The 13,668-nt window shown below is 43.7% G+C and overlaps 1 protein-coding gene across 4 annotated transcripts in view; it reads left to right on the forward strand.

The window, feature by feature from the left end:
* The first annotated feature begins 1,463 nt into the window (after window positions 1–1,463).
* Window positions 1,464–13,668, forward strand: part of LOC116876041 (retinitis pigmentosa 9 protein) — a 191,274-nt gene continuing 179,069 nt past the window's right edge. For all 4 annotated transcript variants that reach the window (XR_004384307.1, XR_004384311.1, XM_032871995.1 and 1 more), the window contains exons 1-2: window positions 1,464–1,641; window positions 13,299–13,329. Coding sequence is in view for 2 of the 4 variants with exons in the window: in XM_032871995.1 (XP_032727886.1) it covers window positions 1,490–1,641; window positions 13,299–13,329 (183 nt within the window). In the remaining 2 variants the exon portion in view is untranslated. The remainder of the gene's footprint in view (window positions 1,642–13,298; window positions 13,330–13,668) is intronic.

The raw sequence follows: 13,668 nt of genomic DNA on the forward strand, positions 1-13,668 counted from the left end.
AAATAAATCCTTAAAAAAAAAAGTAACTTTGCAATCATTGTCTCTGACAGAGTTCTTTAGTCACAGACAACAGAATCCATTCTATCTGGTTAAACAAAAACTAGTTTTAATGGAATCAGGTAGTTCATCAAACCTCTAGGAGACCCGGAAAACCAGACTTAAACCTCACAGCCAGGGTATTTATGGGGCGCTGACTGGTTCAAGTAACTTGCATCATCTACTAGATGCTTTATGCACCAGTTCTTACCTCCAGGGGGAGAACCTGATTCCCAAGCTCTAGGACATATCAGTGTAATACTGTGTTTCTGTTCACAGCCCTTGTGCATTACTTCATTTGGATTTTCTTTAATAAATACGAAGGAACTCCTTATATACCTTAAGTATTAATCATATTGAACGCCACATTTGAGGGGAATATTCCCTATCCTGTTACTTTTACTTCCTTTGTGGTTTCTTCCATTATGTTCAAGCTAAATAGTGAGCGGAACTTCACATATCAGATGCATTTACAAAATACAACCTAGTTAAGCACTTTAACAATTCGCAGCCTGGCTTCATGACTTCTACTGCTGCATCCTTGGGCATGTTATTTAACTCTCTCGGCCTCCGAGAGAAGGGTAATACATACAAGTAATAACAGCACTTAGTAAGTTTTTAAAAATTAAATCAACTTTTCTTTTTTTTTTTTTAAGATTATTCATTTATTTATTTATTTGACACAGAGAGAGAAAGATCACAAGTAGGCAGAGACACGGGCAGAGAGAGAGAGGAAGGGAAGCCGGCGCCTTGCTGAGCAGAGAGCCCGATGCAGGGATCCCAAAACCCTGGGATCATGACCTGAGCCGAAAGCAGAGGCTTTAACCCACTGAGCCACCCAGGCGCCCCTAAATCAACTTTTCTTACTGGCTCAGTTCAGTGACGAGCACATAAAAAGCGCTCAGTGTCTTTAGACTTCCGTGCAGCACCCAAACCTTGTCAAGATAGACTGCAGGCTGACTGTCTTAACCAAGCGCTGGAAAATCAGGGAATTTCTCTGAGTGTCTTGTTTTCTTCAAAGCTGGGTTAATCCCAGCACCAAGTAGCAGCAGCCAGTGTCTAGCCAGGGGGGCTGCAAAGCCTCCCGGTTCGGGTCCCCGGGTCCTCCCAGGGGAGGGGCGCGCGCGAGGGGGCGGGGCTTCCCGGCTGTCCCGCGGACCTCCACCGCCCCGCTCGCGGCCGCCGCCAGGGGGCGCGCTCCGACCCCGGTCGGCCTAGCGGCGGGGCCCGGGAGCTCCCAGCGCGGACTTGGGGCCCCTACACGGGAGGCGGCGGGGAGGCCTGACCGGAGGCGGGGACCACGAGGCCTCGGCAGGGACAGCGGGCCCTACCCGGGCGGGCGGCGAGAGGGGGCGCTGCGGGGCCGGCCGGCCGCGGCGTGGAGGAAGTGCCGTCTTCGCCGCCTCAGCCGCCTGAGGTGCGCCGCCGGGCCACCTCAGCAGCGCGGGCCGCGATGTCGTCCCGGCCGGGGCGCGACGATGCGGGGGCCGGGGGCGTGCGGCGGCCGCGGGAGCCGGCAGAGCAGGAGCTGCAGCGGCGCCGGGAGCAGAAGCGGCGGCGGCACGACGCGCAGCAGCTGCAGCAGCTCAAGCACCTGGAGTCCTTGTGAGTCCCCGCCGCCCCCGCTCCTCCGAAAGGCGCTGGGTCGCGGTGAGCCGGCGCCGCGGGGGCGCGGGAGGCTGGGTTCCCGGGGACCCGTGCGGCGCTGGCGCCCGGACTTGCAGTCGCGCCTCCGTGGGGAGGGAAGGGCCGTTCCCCGGCGAGCCGAGCGGCCTGGCCCGGCAGGGGAGCTCGGGCTTTATTCCCCGCCCGAGGTCGTGCGGCCGCGGCTCTGCCTGGCGCTGAGGACCGTGCGGCACTTCGTGGTCGCTGGGTGGGGAACTGGGAACTGAACACGCGGCAGGTGCGGTGAGCGCTGCCGTCCTGCCCTTTCAGGGTGGTCGGTTCACGGGGCCCGCCGGGCACCGGATAAACCCCCCATTCTCTTCATCTGCCTCTGAGAAGGGAAGAGAACACGCCGTCCTCTACCGTTAGTGCGGTGGGGAGGGGAGGGCTGGAGAATGGGGTGACGGACCTGTCCCTAAAGATCCCAAAGATGGAAGAGTGGAGACTTGTTCTCTTTAGCTCTGAGGGCTTTTACCAGCAAGAAGGGTGGGGGCTACAAAGAGGCCAATTCCAGCTCAGCCAAAAGAATTAGGACGAGAGTCTCCTGGGGTTGCTGGTCAGCATGGCCTGACTGAAAGGGGCGCGGTGCGCCCCCAGCTCCAGCGGGATCCGGGAGAGAGTCTGGAAGCCGCGGGAGGAGGGCGGGTTGTAAAGGAGACTGAAACCTCAGGTGGGAGGTGGATTCATGACCTTCCAGTTCTTTTCTGTGATTCTGTCTTTCTGTAGTTAGCGGGCCGACTTGTAAGATTGGTGCTCACGGAGTTCTTCCATACATACTTCGATTCTATTTCAGGCACTTGCATTACCTAAGCTAAGATGATGATGTAAGGAAAAGTCCTCAAAGGACTCAGATTCTTTATAATTAACCTGGGAGCTTTGACACAAAATGCATTGCACTGTTGGAGGCTGGCCTGCTCTTTTCAGTGTGACCCTTGAGCTGAATTTCACCCCAGTAAGTCAGTGGTTGCAGGATACAGGCGCTACATTGCTAGTGCCCACAGTCCTGGCCCCTTTGGGCCCTCTGTGGTCCTGTCCTATGCAATGCAGATGTTCAAATATCTTTCCCGAGTACAAGCCTGAGCTTCACACAGCCCAGTCTGACCCTGGGTATCTTTAACAGTGGGACACCAGATAGTGGTTAACACTATACATTTATTTTGTAGCTCACAGAGCACTCATAGATGTCAGAGAGATTATAACCTCCTTTTGCAGATGAGGAAATGCAGGTTCAGCAGTTAAATAACTTGATCAAGGATACATTGACCTGTAAACAAGCAAAACTAAAGAGGGACCCAAGCGTCTGATTCCCAAATCAGTTGGATTTTTCCACTACAGGGATTTAAACTTTCTGGGCTGCTGACATATTTGGTTTGGCTAATTCAGGGACTTTTATTGTTAGAGTAATACTTTAATTTAAACATCAAATAATACTAAGACACTAATTTCAAAAAGTAGTGGTTCACATCCCTGTTCTGTAGTCACCCATACACTCCCTTCAACCCTCCCTCCAACCAAGTTTATAATAAGGAAACAGTTTTTTTCTTCTAGGACTTAACTACTTATTTCCAAATTATATGCTTAAGCTGCTTTTTTAGATTGAACAATAAACATTACCTGTAAACCTCATGTCACATACATGAGGTTTTAGTTTTCTTTCCCTACCATTCTTGCATCCATCCTTCTAATATAGGTCCCTTATAATTTTTGCTAACTCAATAGTTGGTATTAACATTATTTTAACTATTCGGTATTGTTTACATTTGAGCCAAAAGGTGTTCTGTGATTTGTTTTGCTTTCTAGCACAATTGTTGTTTTTCATCTAGCTAATAAGCTCGATTTTTTTTTTAAGATTTTATTTATTTATTTGACAGAAATCACAAGTAGGCAGAGAGGCAAACAGAGAGGGGGTGGGGGGGAAGCAGGCTTCCTGCCGAGCAGAGAGCCTGATGTGGGGCTGGATCCCAGGACCCTGAGACCATGACCTGAGCCAAAGGCAGAGCCTTAATCCACTGAGCCGCGCAGGCCCCCCGTGCCTCGATTTTTTTTCATTTGCCTGAACTTCCTATTACCTGCAGCTAATTTTATTTGAAAGGCTTTAAAAGCTAAGAGTATTTTTTCTACACGTTCCTACCTATCAGACAGCCATCAGTTTGTTCATTTTTAAAACCGAGAATCTTCCTTCTGTTCTCCAGTACACTTTGGTTACATTCTAGACCTGTTGTAAAACTGCCTTCATCACTCTTCAGTCTTGTACCCTATTTCTGGACCCTGTGTCTTCCTCTTTCTCTCTTTACCTCATTTTGTTCGAGTATATTATGTTATTTACTATAAAAAGTGCATTGGGGCAGGGTGCTGGGTCTGCCTTTGGCTCGGGTCATAATCCCTGAGTCCTGGGATGGAGTCCCACATCTCCTTCTGCTTGCTGCTCCCCCTGCTTGTGCTCGTTCTCTCTTTCTCTCTCTCTCTCTCTGACAAATAAATGGGTAAAATCTTTTTTAAAAAATGCACTGGGGTAAATTTGTTGAGTCTTTACATATCTGAAAATGCCTTTATCCTACCCTCAAACATGAAAGGTAGATGGGCTAGGTATAGAATTCTAGGCTAGAAATTATTTTCACTTGCTTTTAAAGGTGGTATGCCACCATTTCCTAGCTCCCAGTATTGTGGAGAAATCTGATGCCATTCTGATTCCTTTTCTTTTGTAAAGAACTTGTTCTAGCTCCCCTTTTGCAAGCTTTAAAGAATCCTTTATATTTAGTATTTTGCAGGGTTTTTTTTTAAAGATTTATTTATTTATTTTAGAAAGAGAGCATGCATGGAGGGAGTGGAAGAGGAAGAGAATCTCCAGCAGACTCCACACTGAGCGGGGACCCTGATGTAGGGCTCAGTCTCACAACCCTGAGATCATGACCTGAGCTGAAATCAAGAGTCGGACACTTAACTGAGCCACCCAGGTGTCCCTTGCAGTTTCATGATGTGAACTACTTCTCACCAGATTTCAGACTTTTTTTTTATTTTCTCGATACTTCATGGGTATTTAATATTCATATATGATCTGTGTTTTAATTTCCTTTCCTCCATTTTGTTTTTTCTTACTTTTAGACTTCTTTGATCCTCTTTTCATTCTACTTTCTTTTTTTTTTTTTAAGATTTTATTCATTTATGACAGAAAGATAGCAAGAAAGGAAACACAAGCACAGGGGGCTGAAGAGGGAGAAGCAGGCTCCCCACTGACCAGGGAGCCCAATATGGGGCTGGATCCCAGGACGCCGGGATCATGACCTAAGCTGAAGGCAGATGCCTAATGACTGAGCCACGCACATGCCCCTTCATTCTACTTTCTGTAAGATTTAGTTTCTAATCCTTCCACCATTGCACTTTTAAGTTTCAATTTTTAACTTTGAAGAGCTTCTTGTTCTGGGAATTCTTTTTCTCATAGCATCCTATTATTTCCTCAATAACAAATCTATGATCTTTGAGGATACTCATTTTTTCTTTTTTCATTTACTTTCTTCTTTGTTGTCTGTTTCTTCTCGCCTTTTTCTGTGATTTCTTTTACTGAGAGGTTTTTTCCCTAATGTTCAGGGATCCTTGGATCTCCCCCCATTAAGAGTGAGGCATTATAAAGCTATTTTGAAGGGAGCAGTTGGGAGAGAGAGAGAATGTAAAAGTGGTGGTTTATTGACTGGTAAGTCTCACTGTAGGGGTATCAGACTGCAATGAAAAGGAAGACAAATAACTAAGTTAGCCAGCCAGCCATGTAAAATGGGAAGCCCCAAAGTGGTTTTTTAAAAATTGAATTCAAATTCTTTTACCCCCTGGTTGCCTTCAGTAGGTCCCCTAATACTCCTCTGGTCAGCTTCTTACACTTGACCTTACCTTTTCTTACCCTTTGTCCGTACCTGCCAGGACCCCACAGGCATCTGAGTCACCCACCCTGTGCTCTAACCATGCTCCAACCCTATTATTCAAGTGTCCCTTGTCTACTCAACATAACAGAATGGAGATTCTATATATATATGTGTGGCAATTTCATCTCTGCCTTCCATCCCATAGGAGTGAGCTATGGGAACAACTGGAATTGAGTATGCTTACATGAAGGACTTTTCTAAAAGAAATCTTATGCCAGCACTCAGGAATACAAGATACTTGGCAAAATAAAGATTTCTTTCCCCTTTCCCAGTTGGGAAGATAAAGGTTTCTCCTCTCTTATCTAAATTTGGTCTTCATACTGCTCAGAGAAACTTAATATAATCTGAATAATATATTAGCAAGGCTTCACAGATGGTACAAAATAATGGACCTCCGTGAACTTTTTTTTTTTTTTTTTTACTTCTAAGGATTAACTACAAAGTGTGCACACCTCTCAACTGTGACAGTGCAAAGGACAACTGTATAATAAACACACTCCCATTTTTGGCTGGTTGGTTTTTGTTTGTTTGTTTGTTTGTTTGTTTAAGTAATTTCTACACCCAGCATGGGGCTCAAACTCAAAACCCTGAGATCATGAGTCAGTATGCTCTACCGACTAAGCCAGCCAGGCACCCCCAAGATCTGTTGTTTTTAATAGTTAAATGTTACTTTAGACTTTGAGAGATATCTTTTTTGACATGTTACATAAACTAAAGAATTGTGAAGCCCTCAGAAAAAACATCAACCATGTTCCTTTAAATTTGGAGAAACAGTTGTAAAGTGGACTTTTTAGAGACGTCCATTGCTAATAAGAGATTTCAAAATGTGTAGTTCTTATCACATTCCTTTTCCACTTAGGCAAAAACTTTTACATATTTTTTAGGAATATGGATTTTAGTTTGGCCTTATGTTATTTGTACACCTCCTGTGGCCAAAGAAAGTATTGTTGGATTACTGGGTGTTGATGAAGATGTTACCTCCTCCCTTCCAAGGTCCCTTAAGTCCCAGTCTATAAAAGATAGCATTAATGTTTCTAATAAATGGCTGATGGGGGACTGTATCACCTTCCTAATATAGGCAAATTTCCATTATTCTGGCTAAAAGAGAGGCATAAGCATATGGCATGCCACAGCTTTCCACCAGAAAATAGTGGAAGTAATTGCTCTGGAAATAGATCTAAAAAGTTAATTCTGTTTATACCCAAAACAACTTAGGGACTAAGTCTTCTTCAAGGACTAAGTCCTCCTCTGTCCCTTTAGAAGAACTCTGGATTAACAATGGTGAGGATGAGAGTGGAGAAGCCTCCATCACAATCCTTATTTGGAAGCATCCAGAGATGAAGCCAAAGGGAAATTTTCTTTGCTGTAATGATTCATGGCATTTCTCATCCTTAATCTGCTATAAGGGAAAAAACACTCCTGTTTTCCTTTTCTACACTCATACTACACTCAGAGCACTACTCTGTGTGGGAGCTTTCCAGCACCACTAAGAAATTTTCCTTTTCTCAGAGGACACCAAGTATACGTCTTACAGATTTAATTCCGACATTGTCTAGCTGAAGTCAGTGTCAGAACCTTCAGGTCAGGGGCTCAATCTCATAAGACTGCCCCTCTGCACACGCTTTAGGTGCCAGTCACAAGTCTATGTTGCTTCTAACAACCTCTGTACAGCAGAGGTTCTGTACAACAAAGGTTCCCCCAGCACCCTCCTCTAGTTTGGTTAATTTGCTAGAGCAGATCATAGAACTCAGGAAAACATTTTTATTTACTTGATTACTGATATATTATAAAAGGTTATATATAGCTCAGGAGCAGCCAGATGAAGCAGATACATAGGGTAAGGCGTGTGGGACGGGGCAGGGAGTTTCCATGTCCTCTTCCGATATGCCACACCTCCAACTATTCAAACTTGAAATCTCTGAAATCCATTTTTGGGTTTTTGGTTTTTGTTGTTCTTATTTTGTCTTCTTAAGATTTTATTTATTTGAGACAGAGACAGCAAGAGAGAGCACAAACAGGAGGAGGAGAAGCAGGCTCCCTGCTCAGTGAGGAGACTTACCTGGGGCTCAATCCCAAGACCCTGGGATCATGACTTGAACTGAAGGCAGACGCTTAACTAAGCCACCCAGGCACCCCTGGGTTGTTTTGGGTTTTTTTAATAGAGTCTTCGTTACATTAGCATTATTGATTAATCAGTGGCCATTGGTGATTAATTCAATCTCCCTGGAGGTAGAGCTGAAAGTTCCAACCCTCTTATCACAGAATTGGTTCCCCTGGCAAGCAGGCCTCATCTTTAGGAGGTTTGCAAAAGTCACCTCATTGACATAAACAGTTTGGTTGAAAGGGGTTTATTATGAATAAAAACTTTTCACCTTTATAGCTCTGGACCTATTTCAGGAACTAGGAACAAAACTAAATATTATAAGAAAAGATGCTCTTACAGCCTTTATACAGAAATTACAAGGTTTTTAGGAACTGTGCCAGAACAGTGAAGACCAAAAATATATTTCTTATTATAAGTTGCAATATCACACTCACTAAAGTTGTTTTCTTTCACATCTTAAGAGAAGGGCCAAAGAAAAACATTTCACTTTTCCCTTGGTCTGTTCTCCCAACTCCTATAACCTCCAATAGTTAATCTGTTCTGAAGGGTCTTTAAAGCTGGTGCATAAAAAGAGGGTCAGGATAAAGAAAACATTAAATCATTAAGTGTTTCTATAATTTGCAGCCATTCTGAAGTATTAAAATGAGTCCTTCCCTGGAGGTTTACAAGGTTAAGGCACAGATCTGAACTGAAATGCTTATGTATTCCTCCTTATAGAAGAGGTATAAATATCTTGAAGAGTTTGGAATACTCTTTGAGTACAGAGACACCCAGCCTCAGAATTTGCTTCCTGTCTCTCTGGCTTCTGGGTCTCTCTCAGTTCAGTCCCTGGCCAGAAATAAGGAGGGCCTAGCCAGTCTGGTGCCTGGGTGCCACTGAGCATAGACAGGGGAAGTCTTCTGCTGTAACAGTGATTCCTGGTCTGCAAACCAGATGATGGAGGCTTGTCCTTGCTAAAATCTGTGATAAAAAGCCCTGTAGCTAGGGGCGCCTGAGTGGCTCAGGGGGTTAAGCCTCTGCCTTTGGCTTAGGTCATGATCTTAGGGTCCTGGGATTGAGCCCCATATCGGGCTCCCTGCTTAGCAGGGAGCCTGCTTCACCCTCTTTCTCTCTGCCTATCTCTCTGCCTATTTGTGATCTCTGTCAAATAAATAAATAAAATCTTAAAAAACAAAAACCCTGTAGCTCTGTTTTACATTAACTTGGTGAATGTCAGGGCCTGGCTCAGCTCAGATATTGATTCCTAGCTTGACATTTTCCCTCAAAGCCTCCTTAGAATTATCTGCAGCTGCATGGATTCCCAGTATCAACAACCAAACGTACATGCATGTAATATCTGCACACACTCAACCCACCCCTGCCTCAGAGAGGGCATGAGGTCATTGTCCTTGTTATTACCTCCCTCTAGCCTCATAGTATTTTGCATTGAGTTGCGGAGGGTATTGTCAAAACAGAGGGAAGTATGATATATAAATTTTATTGCAATAAATAAAAAGGATAAATGAGCAAAGTTGGGCGAGGTATTTTTAGGGAAAACTAGATTTACAACAGTATTTGTGCCCAAACTAAACTGTATTCAAGCTCCGAATTTAAAGTGTTCCTGGAGTCCTCTGCTTTCTAGTGGCAAACATAGTGCTAGAATAATTACTGGATCCAGCTAAACATGTACTAACAGTCATGGACAAGTGAGCACAGGGGCTCACTGGGCTATGTGCCCTTACACAATTTATTTAACCCATGAACAGTTACTAATATAAGAAATGCATTGCTGACTTAGAACAGGGTGAAAGCTCAGCTCAGTGAAAGAACTCCAAATGTCACAAGATCTGGGTGATTGTCCCAATTCGGCCTCTTAATTGGTGTAGCTTCCAATTGTTGAAATCAATGAGGAAGAATGTTGGAACTGATGTTGGAGAAAAAAAGACATCAAGAGTCCCTGGCCTGCCCTTCCTTATTCTGAGATTTTTAACATGATAGTTTAATACCTGTAATAAGGCATATTTCATGAGCCTCACAAGAGAATGGGGATAGACTTGGCTGAATTCTAATGTCCCACGTACATGGGGGGAAAGGCAGTGATCCCCATAGCCAGATATGAAAGAGGAGTCTCCTGAGTCCCATGGCCTAGAAAGGCAGTAAGCTCAGCTGGGGATGGTGTACTGTGGGAAGTCCACTGACAGTTCTCTGCCCACCTCCACTTAGGAGCAGCTGGCAAATCCCTGTAAAGCTGCAGATCTATAAAAAGATGTGAAGATTTGCTTGGGATGGCCAGGCTCCTCTGCTGGTCCACATCCAGGCCTTTGTCATGCTAGTGCTCTGGTTCTGAGCTACCTCATAACGCTGCAGAGAGCAATGACTTGCTTTTAACAGAAGGAGCAGAAGCCAGCATTGTGAAGTTCTTTTCCAGAGATGAAAGAGACGTTTGCTGTGACATATTCACCAATGAGGAAATTGAGGCTCTGAAAGATTAAAGAACTTGTCCAAAGTACACAACGGTGAGAATGAATCAGAATTCAAACCAAAAAAAATTTTACCGTGCTAACAAAAATTCAACCTAGTAGATTTGAAGATCTAATTGGCTTTATTAATTGATTCATGAATCCAGCAGCATCCCATCTAGCAAGCAGAGAGATGCTCTAAAGAGTCGTAGAAAATGGAAGATTTCTGTAAGGAGGATGGTAAATGAACTTATTAGCAAAAGAAAAGAAAGGATTGTTCCAGGCAAGCTCACTTTCCCTTAGGTGGAAGAGCAGAGAGTCTTATGCAGATCACCTCTTCTTTTTTTGGGGGGATCAAGGGGACCCATGTAACAGATTAGTTTATTGGTACTGATAAGAAAATTCCTGCTGAGGATTAAGACTACAATTGGGGGGGGTTTGAAACTGTAATTAGAGTATATATTAAGGCCCAGTTTGGTGACATGGCCTAAGTGGCTCCATTTGGGCCCTGTGGCTTTCTTTTTAACACCCCCAGAGCCCATTCATTTCTAACTGAAAAATGTTACAGCTGGAATGTAGAGTTCTCCACTACAAAAACCCAAAGCAAAACAGTTGCACAGTTATAAAGAGAGTCAAATAACAAAAATAATGTGATGTAATAATGAGTTTGATATCCTTTATTCAAGGGAAATAAATCCATGGATTAGGGAGTACACTGCCTCACTCTTCCCAGGGATTTTGGACAACAGCAAGTTTTCTATACCCTTAGTTCTCGCTTCTGATACTTAGCTCTATGCCTGGAATAATTGTTGATTGGTTACTTCTGCAATGAGTAAGTTTTCAAGGTGAACCTTCAGTATTTCCTGAGAATTAAGTTTAGTTTCCCCTATTGTACCTGTTCTTTTTTTTTTAGGAGGAAAATATCAAGTTGGATAGAGCTAGAGTAGAGATTTAATTCTTGAAAAAAATTACAGGAATAACATTGAAACTTTAAAACAAAAATGCAGGGGCACCTGGGTGGCTCAGTGGGTTAAGCCTCTGCCTTCGGGTCAGGTCATGATCTCGGGGTCCTGGGATCGGCCCCACATCGGGCTCTCTGCTCAGCGGGGACCCTGCTTCCCCCTCTCTCTCTGCCTGCCTCTCTGCTTGCTTGCGATCTCTCTCTGTCAAATAAATAAATAAAATCTTTTTTAAAAATAAATAAATAAATAAAACAAAAATGCAGTCTGTATAACTCTAGAGCAGAAATGAGCTTGCTAATAGCATATTTTTGGCCCTTCTATCCTTAATTTCAAATTACCTTTGGTTCTTCTTTCAGAGGAAAATTACTCCGGGTTTATACCAACAGAGGTATAAGGAAATTGCCATCAATTTCATTTTTCTTTTGTAAAGAAAAAACTTGAGGTGATGTATTTGCATATAAATAAGTGAAAAATAAACATCCCTCCCTTAGGTATCCTTCCAGAGGTATTCTATTCATAATGAGGCATGTCTGTGTTTACATGTATGTACATGTATTGTCCTTCTCCCCATACACACAAATGGAAGCACACCAAATACACTGTTCTTTACCCTACTGCTTTTTAAAACTATTTTGGATATTGCTCTACATCCCTTTTAGGATAATCAGTATCTATTTGTTTTGGGTTCTTAAAGATTTTTTAAATTTATTTGACAAGAGAGAGGGTACACAACAAGTAGGCAGTGCAGCAGGTGGAGGGAGAGGGAGAAGCAGGTTCTCTGCTGAGCAGGGAGCCTAATGTGGGGCTCTATCCCAGGACCCTGGGATCATGACCCAAGCAGAAGGCAGCCACTTAACCAACTGAACCACCCAGGCAACCCCAATCAATATCTATTTGGGTATTAGATAAATGATTTACCATTTTAGCATTTATTAATTTTTTCTAAAAGTGAGACATTTTTACTATACAAAACTCAAAAAATCAATCATCTCTGAAGTCACCACCTGTGTGCACCAATTTTGGGACTCCCACATTTCCAAGCTTTTGGAGTCAAAACACAGTTTTAAACCAGCCTCATTGCCCAGATACCCTCTCCCAGTAAAATGTGCTTTATAAAGGCACTGAAAAGACCTAAGATGTTCAGTTGTCCTGCTTGATTTTTCAGTTTATTTTTTTTTGTAGAGGGAGGAGGGTGGGATCCACTGTGTTTGGTACCCAATAGTGTGACAGTACTTAAAAATGAGAATGATTACACCGAAAAGTAATAATGTTACATATAAATTATAGCCCAATTTAAAAAAAAAATTTAATGTACATGAGTATTTGGTGCTGATTTTCCAGATTTGAAATCCAGAATCCTTAGGGACAGTTCCAGCAGAGTGTTGGGAAGTAAAAATGAATTGGGAGCATAGGCATAATGTATGTTCCCTTAGGAATCTTGAGGGGGTACTGAGAGCTCAAAAGAAAAGTACATTCCCACACATCATACATCTGCTTACTCTAGCAGCATTCTTACTAAATGCTGCCTGTTGTCCAGGTACCGTGCAGGGGTCCGAGGCTATCAGAGCAGAGGAGCAGTTGACTCACTCTGCAGGCAGGGTTGTGGGCAGGATTTGAACCAGGAGCTGCAGGGAAATGAGAGAGGAAGCCTCTAGGACAGATTAACCCCAACCCCATTTCCTTCCCCTGCAATAGGCCCTTCCGTCCAGCTTTGCTCCTGCCTCCCCGGTCCCCATGCTGCCCCCAATCAAGTTAGAAAAGATTTCTCAACCTTCCCCCCACCATGTGCCTCTTCAGTGTTGAGTAAGTGGATGTTATGCTAGGTAAATAACCTGACAGCTGTGACAGTTTGGAACCATGATTAGCTCACAGGTCTTCTTTGACATTTCCCCTGCAATCTCTTGCTTTCTCTTGAACAATAAAGTCACTGTGCTCTGACACCTAGTTATTCCCTCAGTGAATTTCAGCTCTGGATCTCTGCAGGATGTGGCGTAGCATCAGTTTATTTATATGGGATCTCTGACTGCTGGGCATATTTTATTAACTGCTTTCGATTTAATGTACTTTTAAGGTTTTACTAAAAATATCCTTTTTATTTTGGCCTGCAGTTGCTTTTTGCTCACTAAAATGTGTTACATTCCTGTTAACATGATTGATGATGTTTTTTTCTTTTCATTTCTAGTTATGAAAAACCTCCTCCTGGGCTTATCAAGGTCAGTGTGAAGTTTGTGCCTTTGGTCATCCTCTTAGACATATTTGACTCAGTGCTCAGGCTCAGTAACTTTTATGAAAACCTGTTGCATGTGATTTTGAACGTCCTTTTATGGAACCCTGCTTCTTCCTGCAGATGCCAGTCGGTTCATACACTTTGGGCTTTCTGTGTCCAGCCTGTGCCTTTGTAGAAATGTAATCAGCCGTGTGTCCGTTCCCTAAGAAACAGTGGCAGGCCCACATGTTCCTCGCGATCAGTCTCCTTCTCCCTCCCTCTCTCTCGCTGTGGCTGCATCTTCTCACAGCTTTGCTCCTTCTCTGACTTGCTGCTGGTTTCCTGA

The sequence above is a fragment of the Lontra canadensis genome, unplaced genomic scaffold (genome assembly GCF_010015895.1).
Source record: "Lontra canadensis isolate GAN:19392208 unplaced genomic scaffold, GSC_riverotter_1.0 scaffold2, whole genome shotgun sequence".
Lineage (NCBI taxonomy): Eukaryota > Metazoa > Chordata > Mammalia > Carnivora > Mustelidae > Lontra > Lontra canadensis.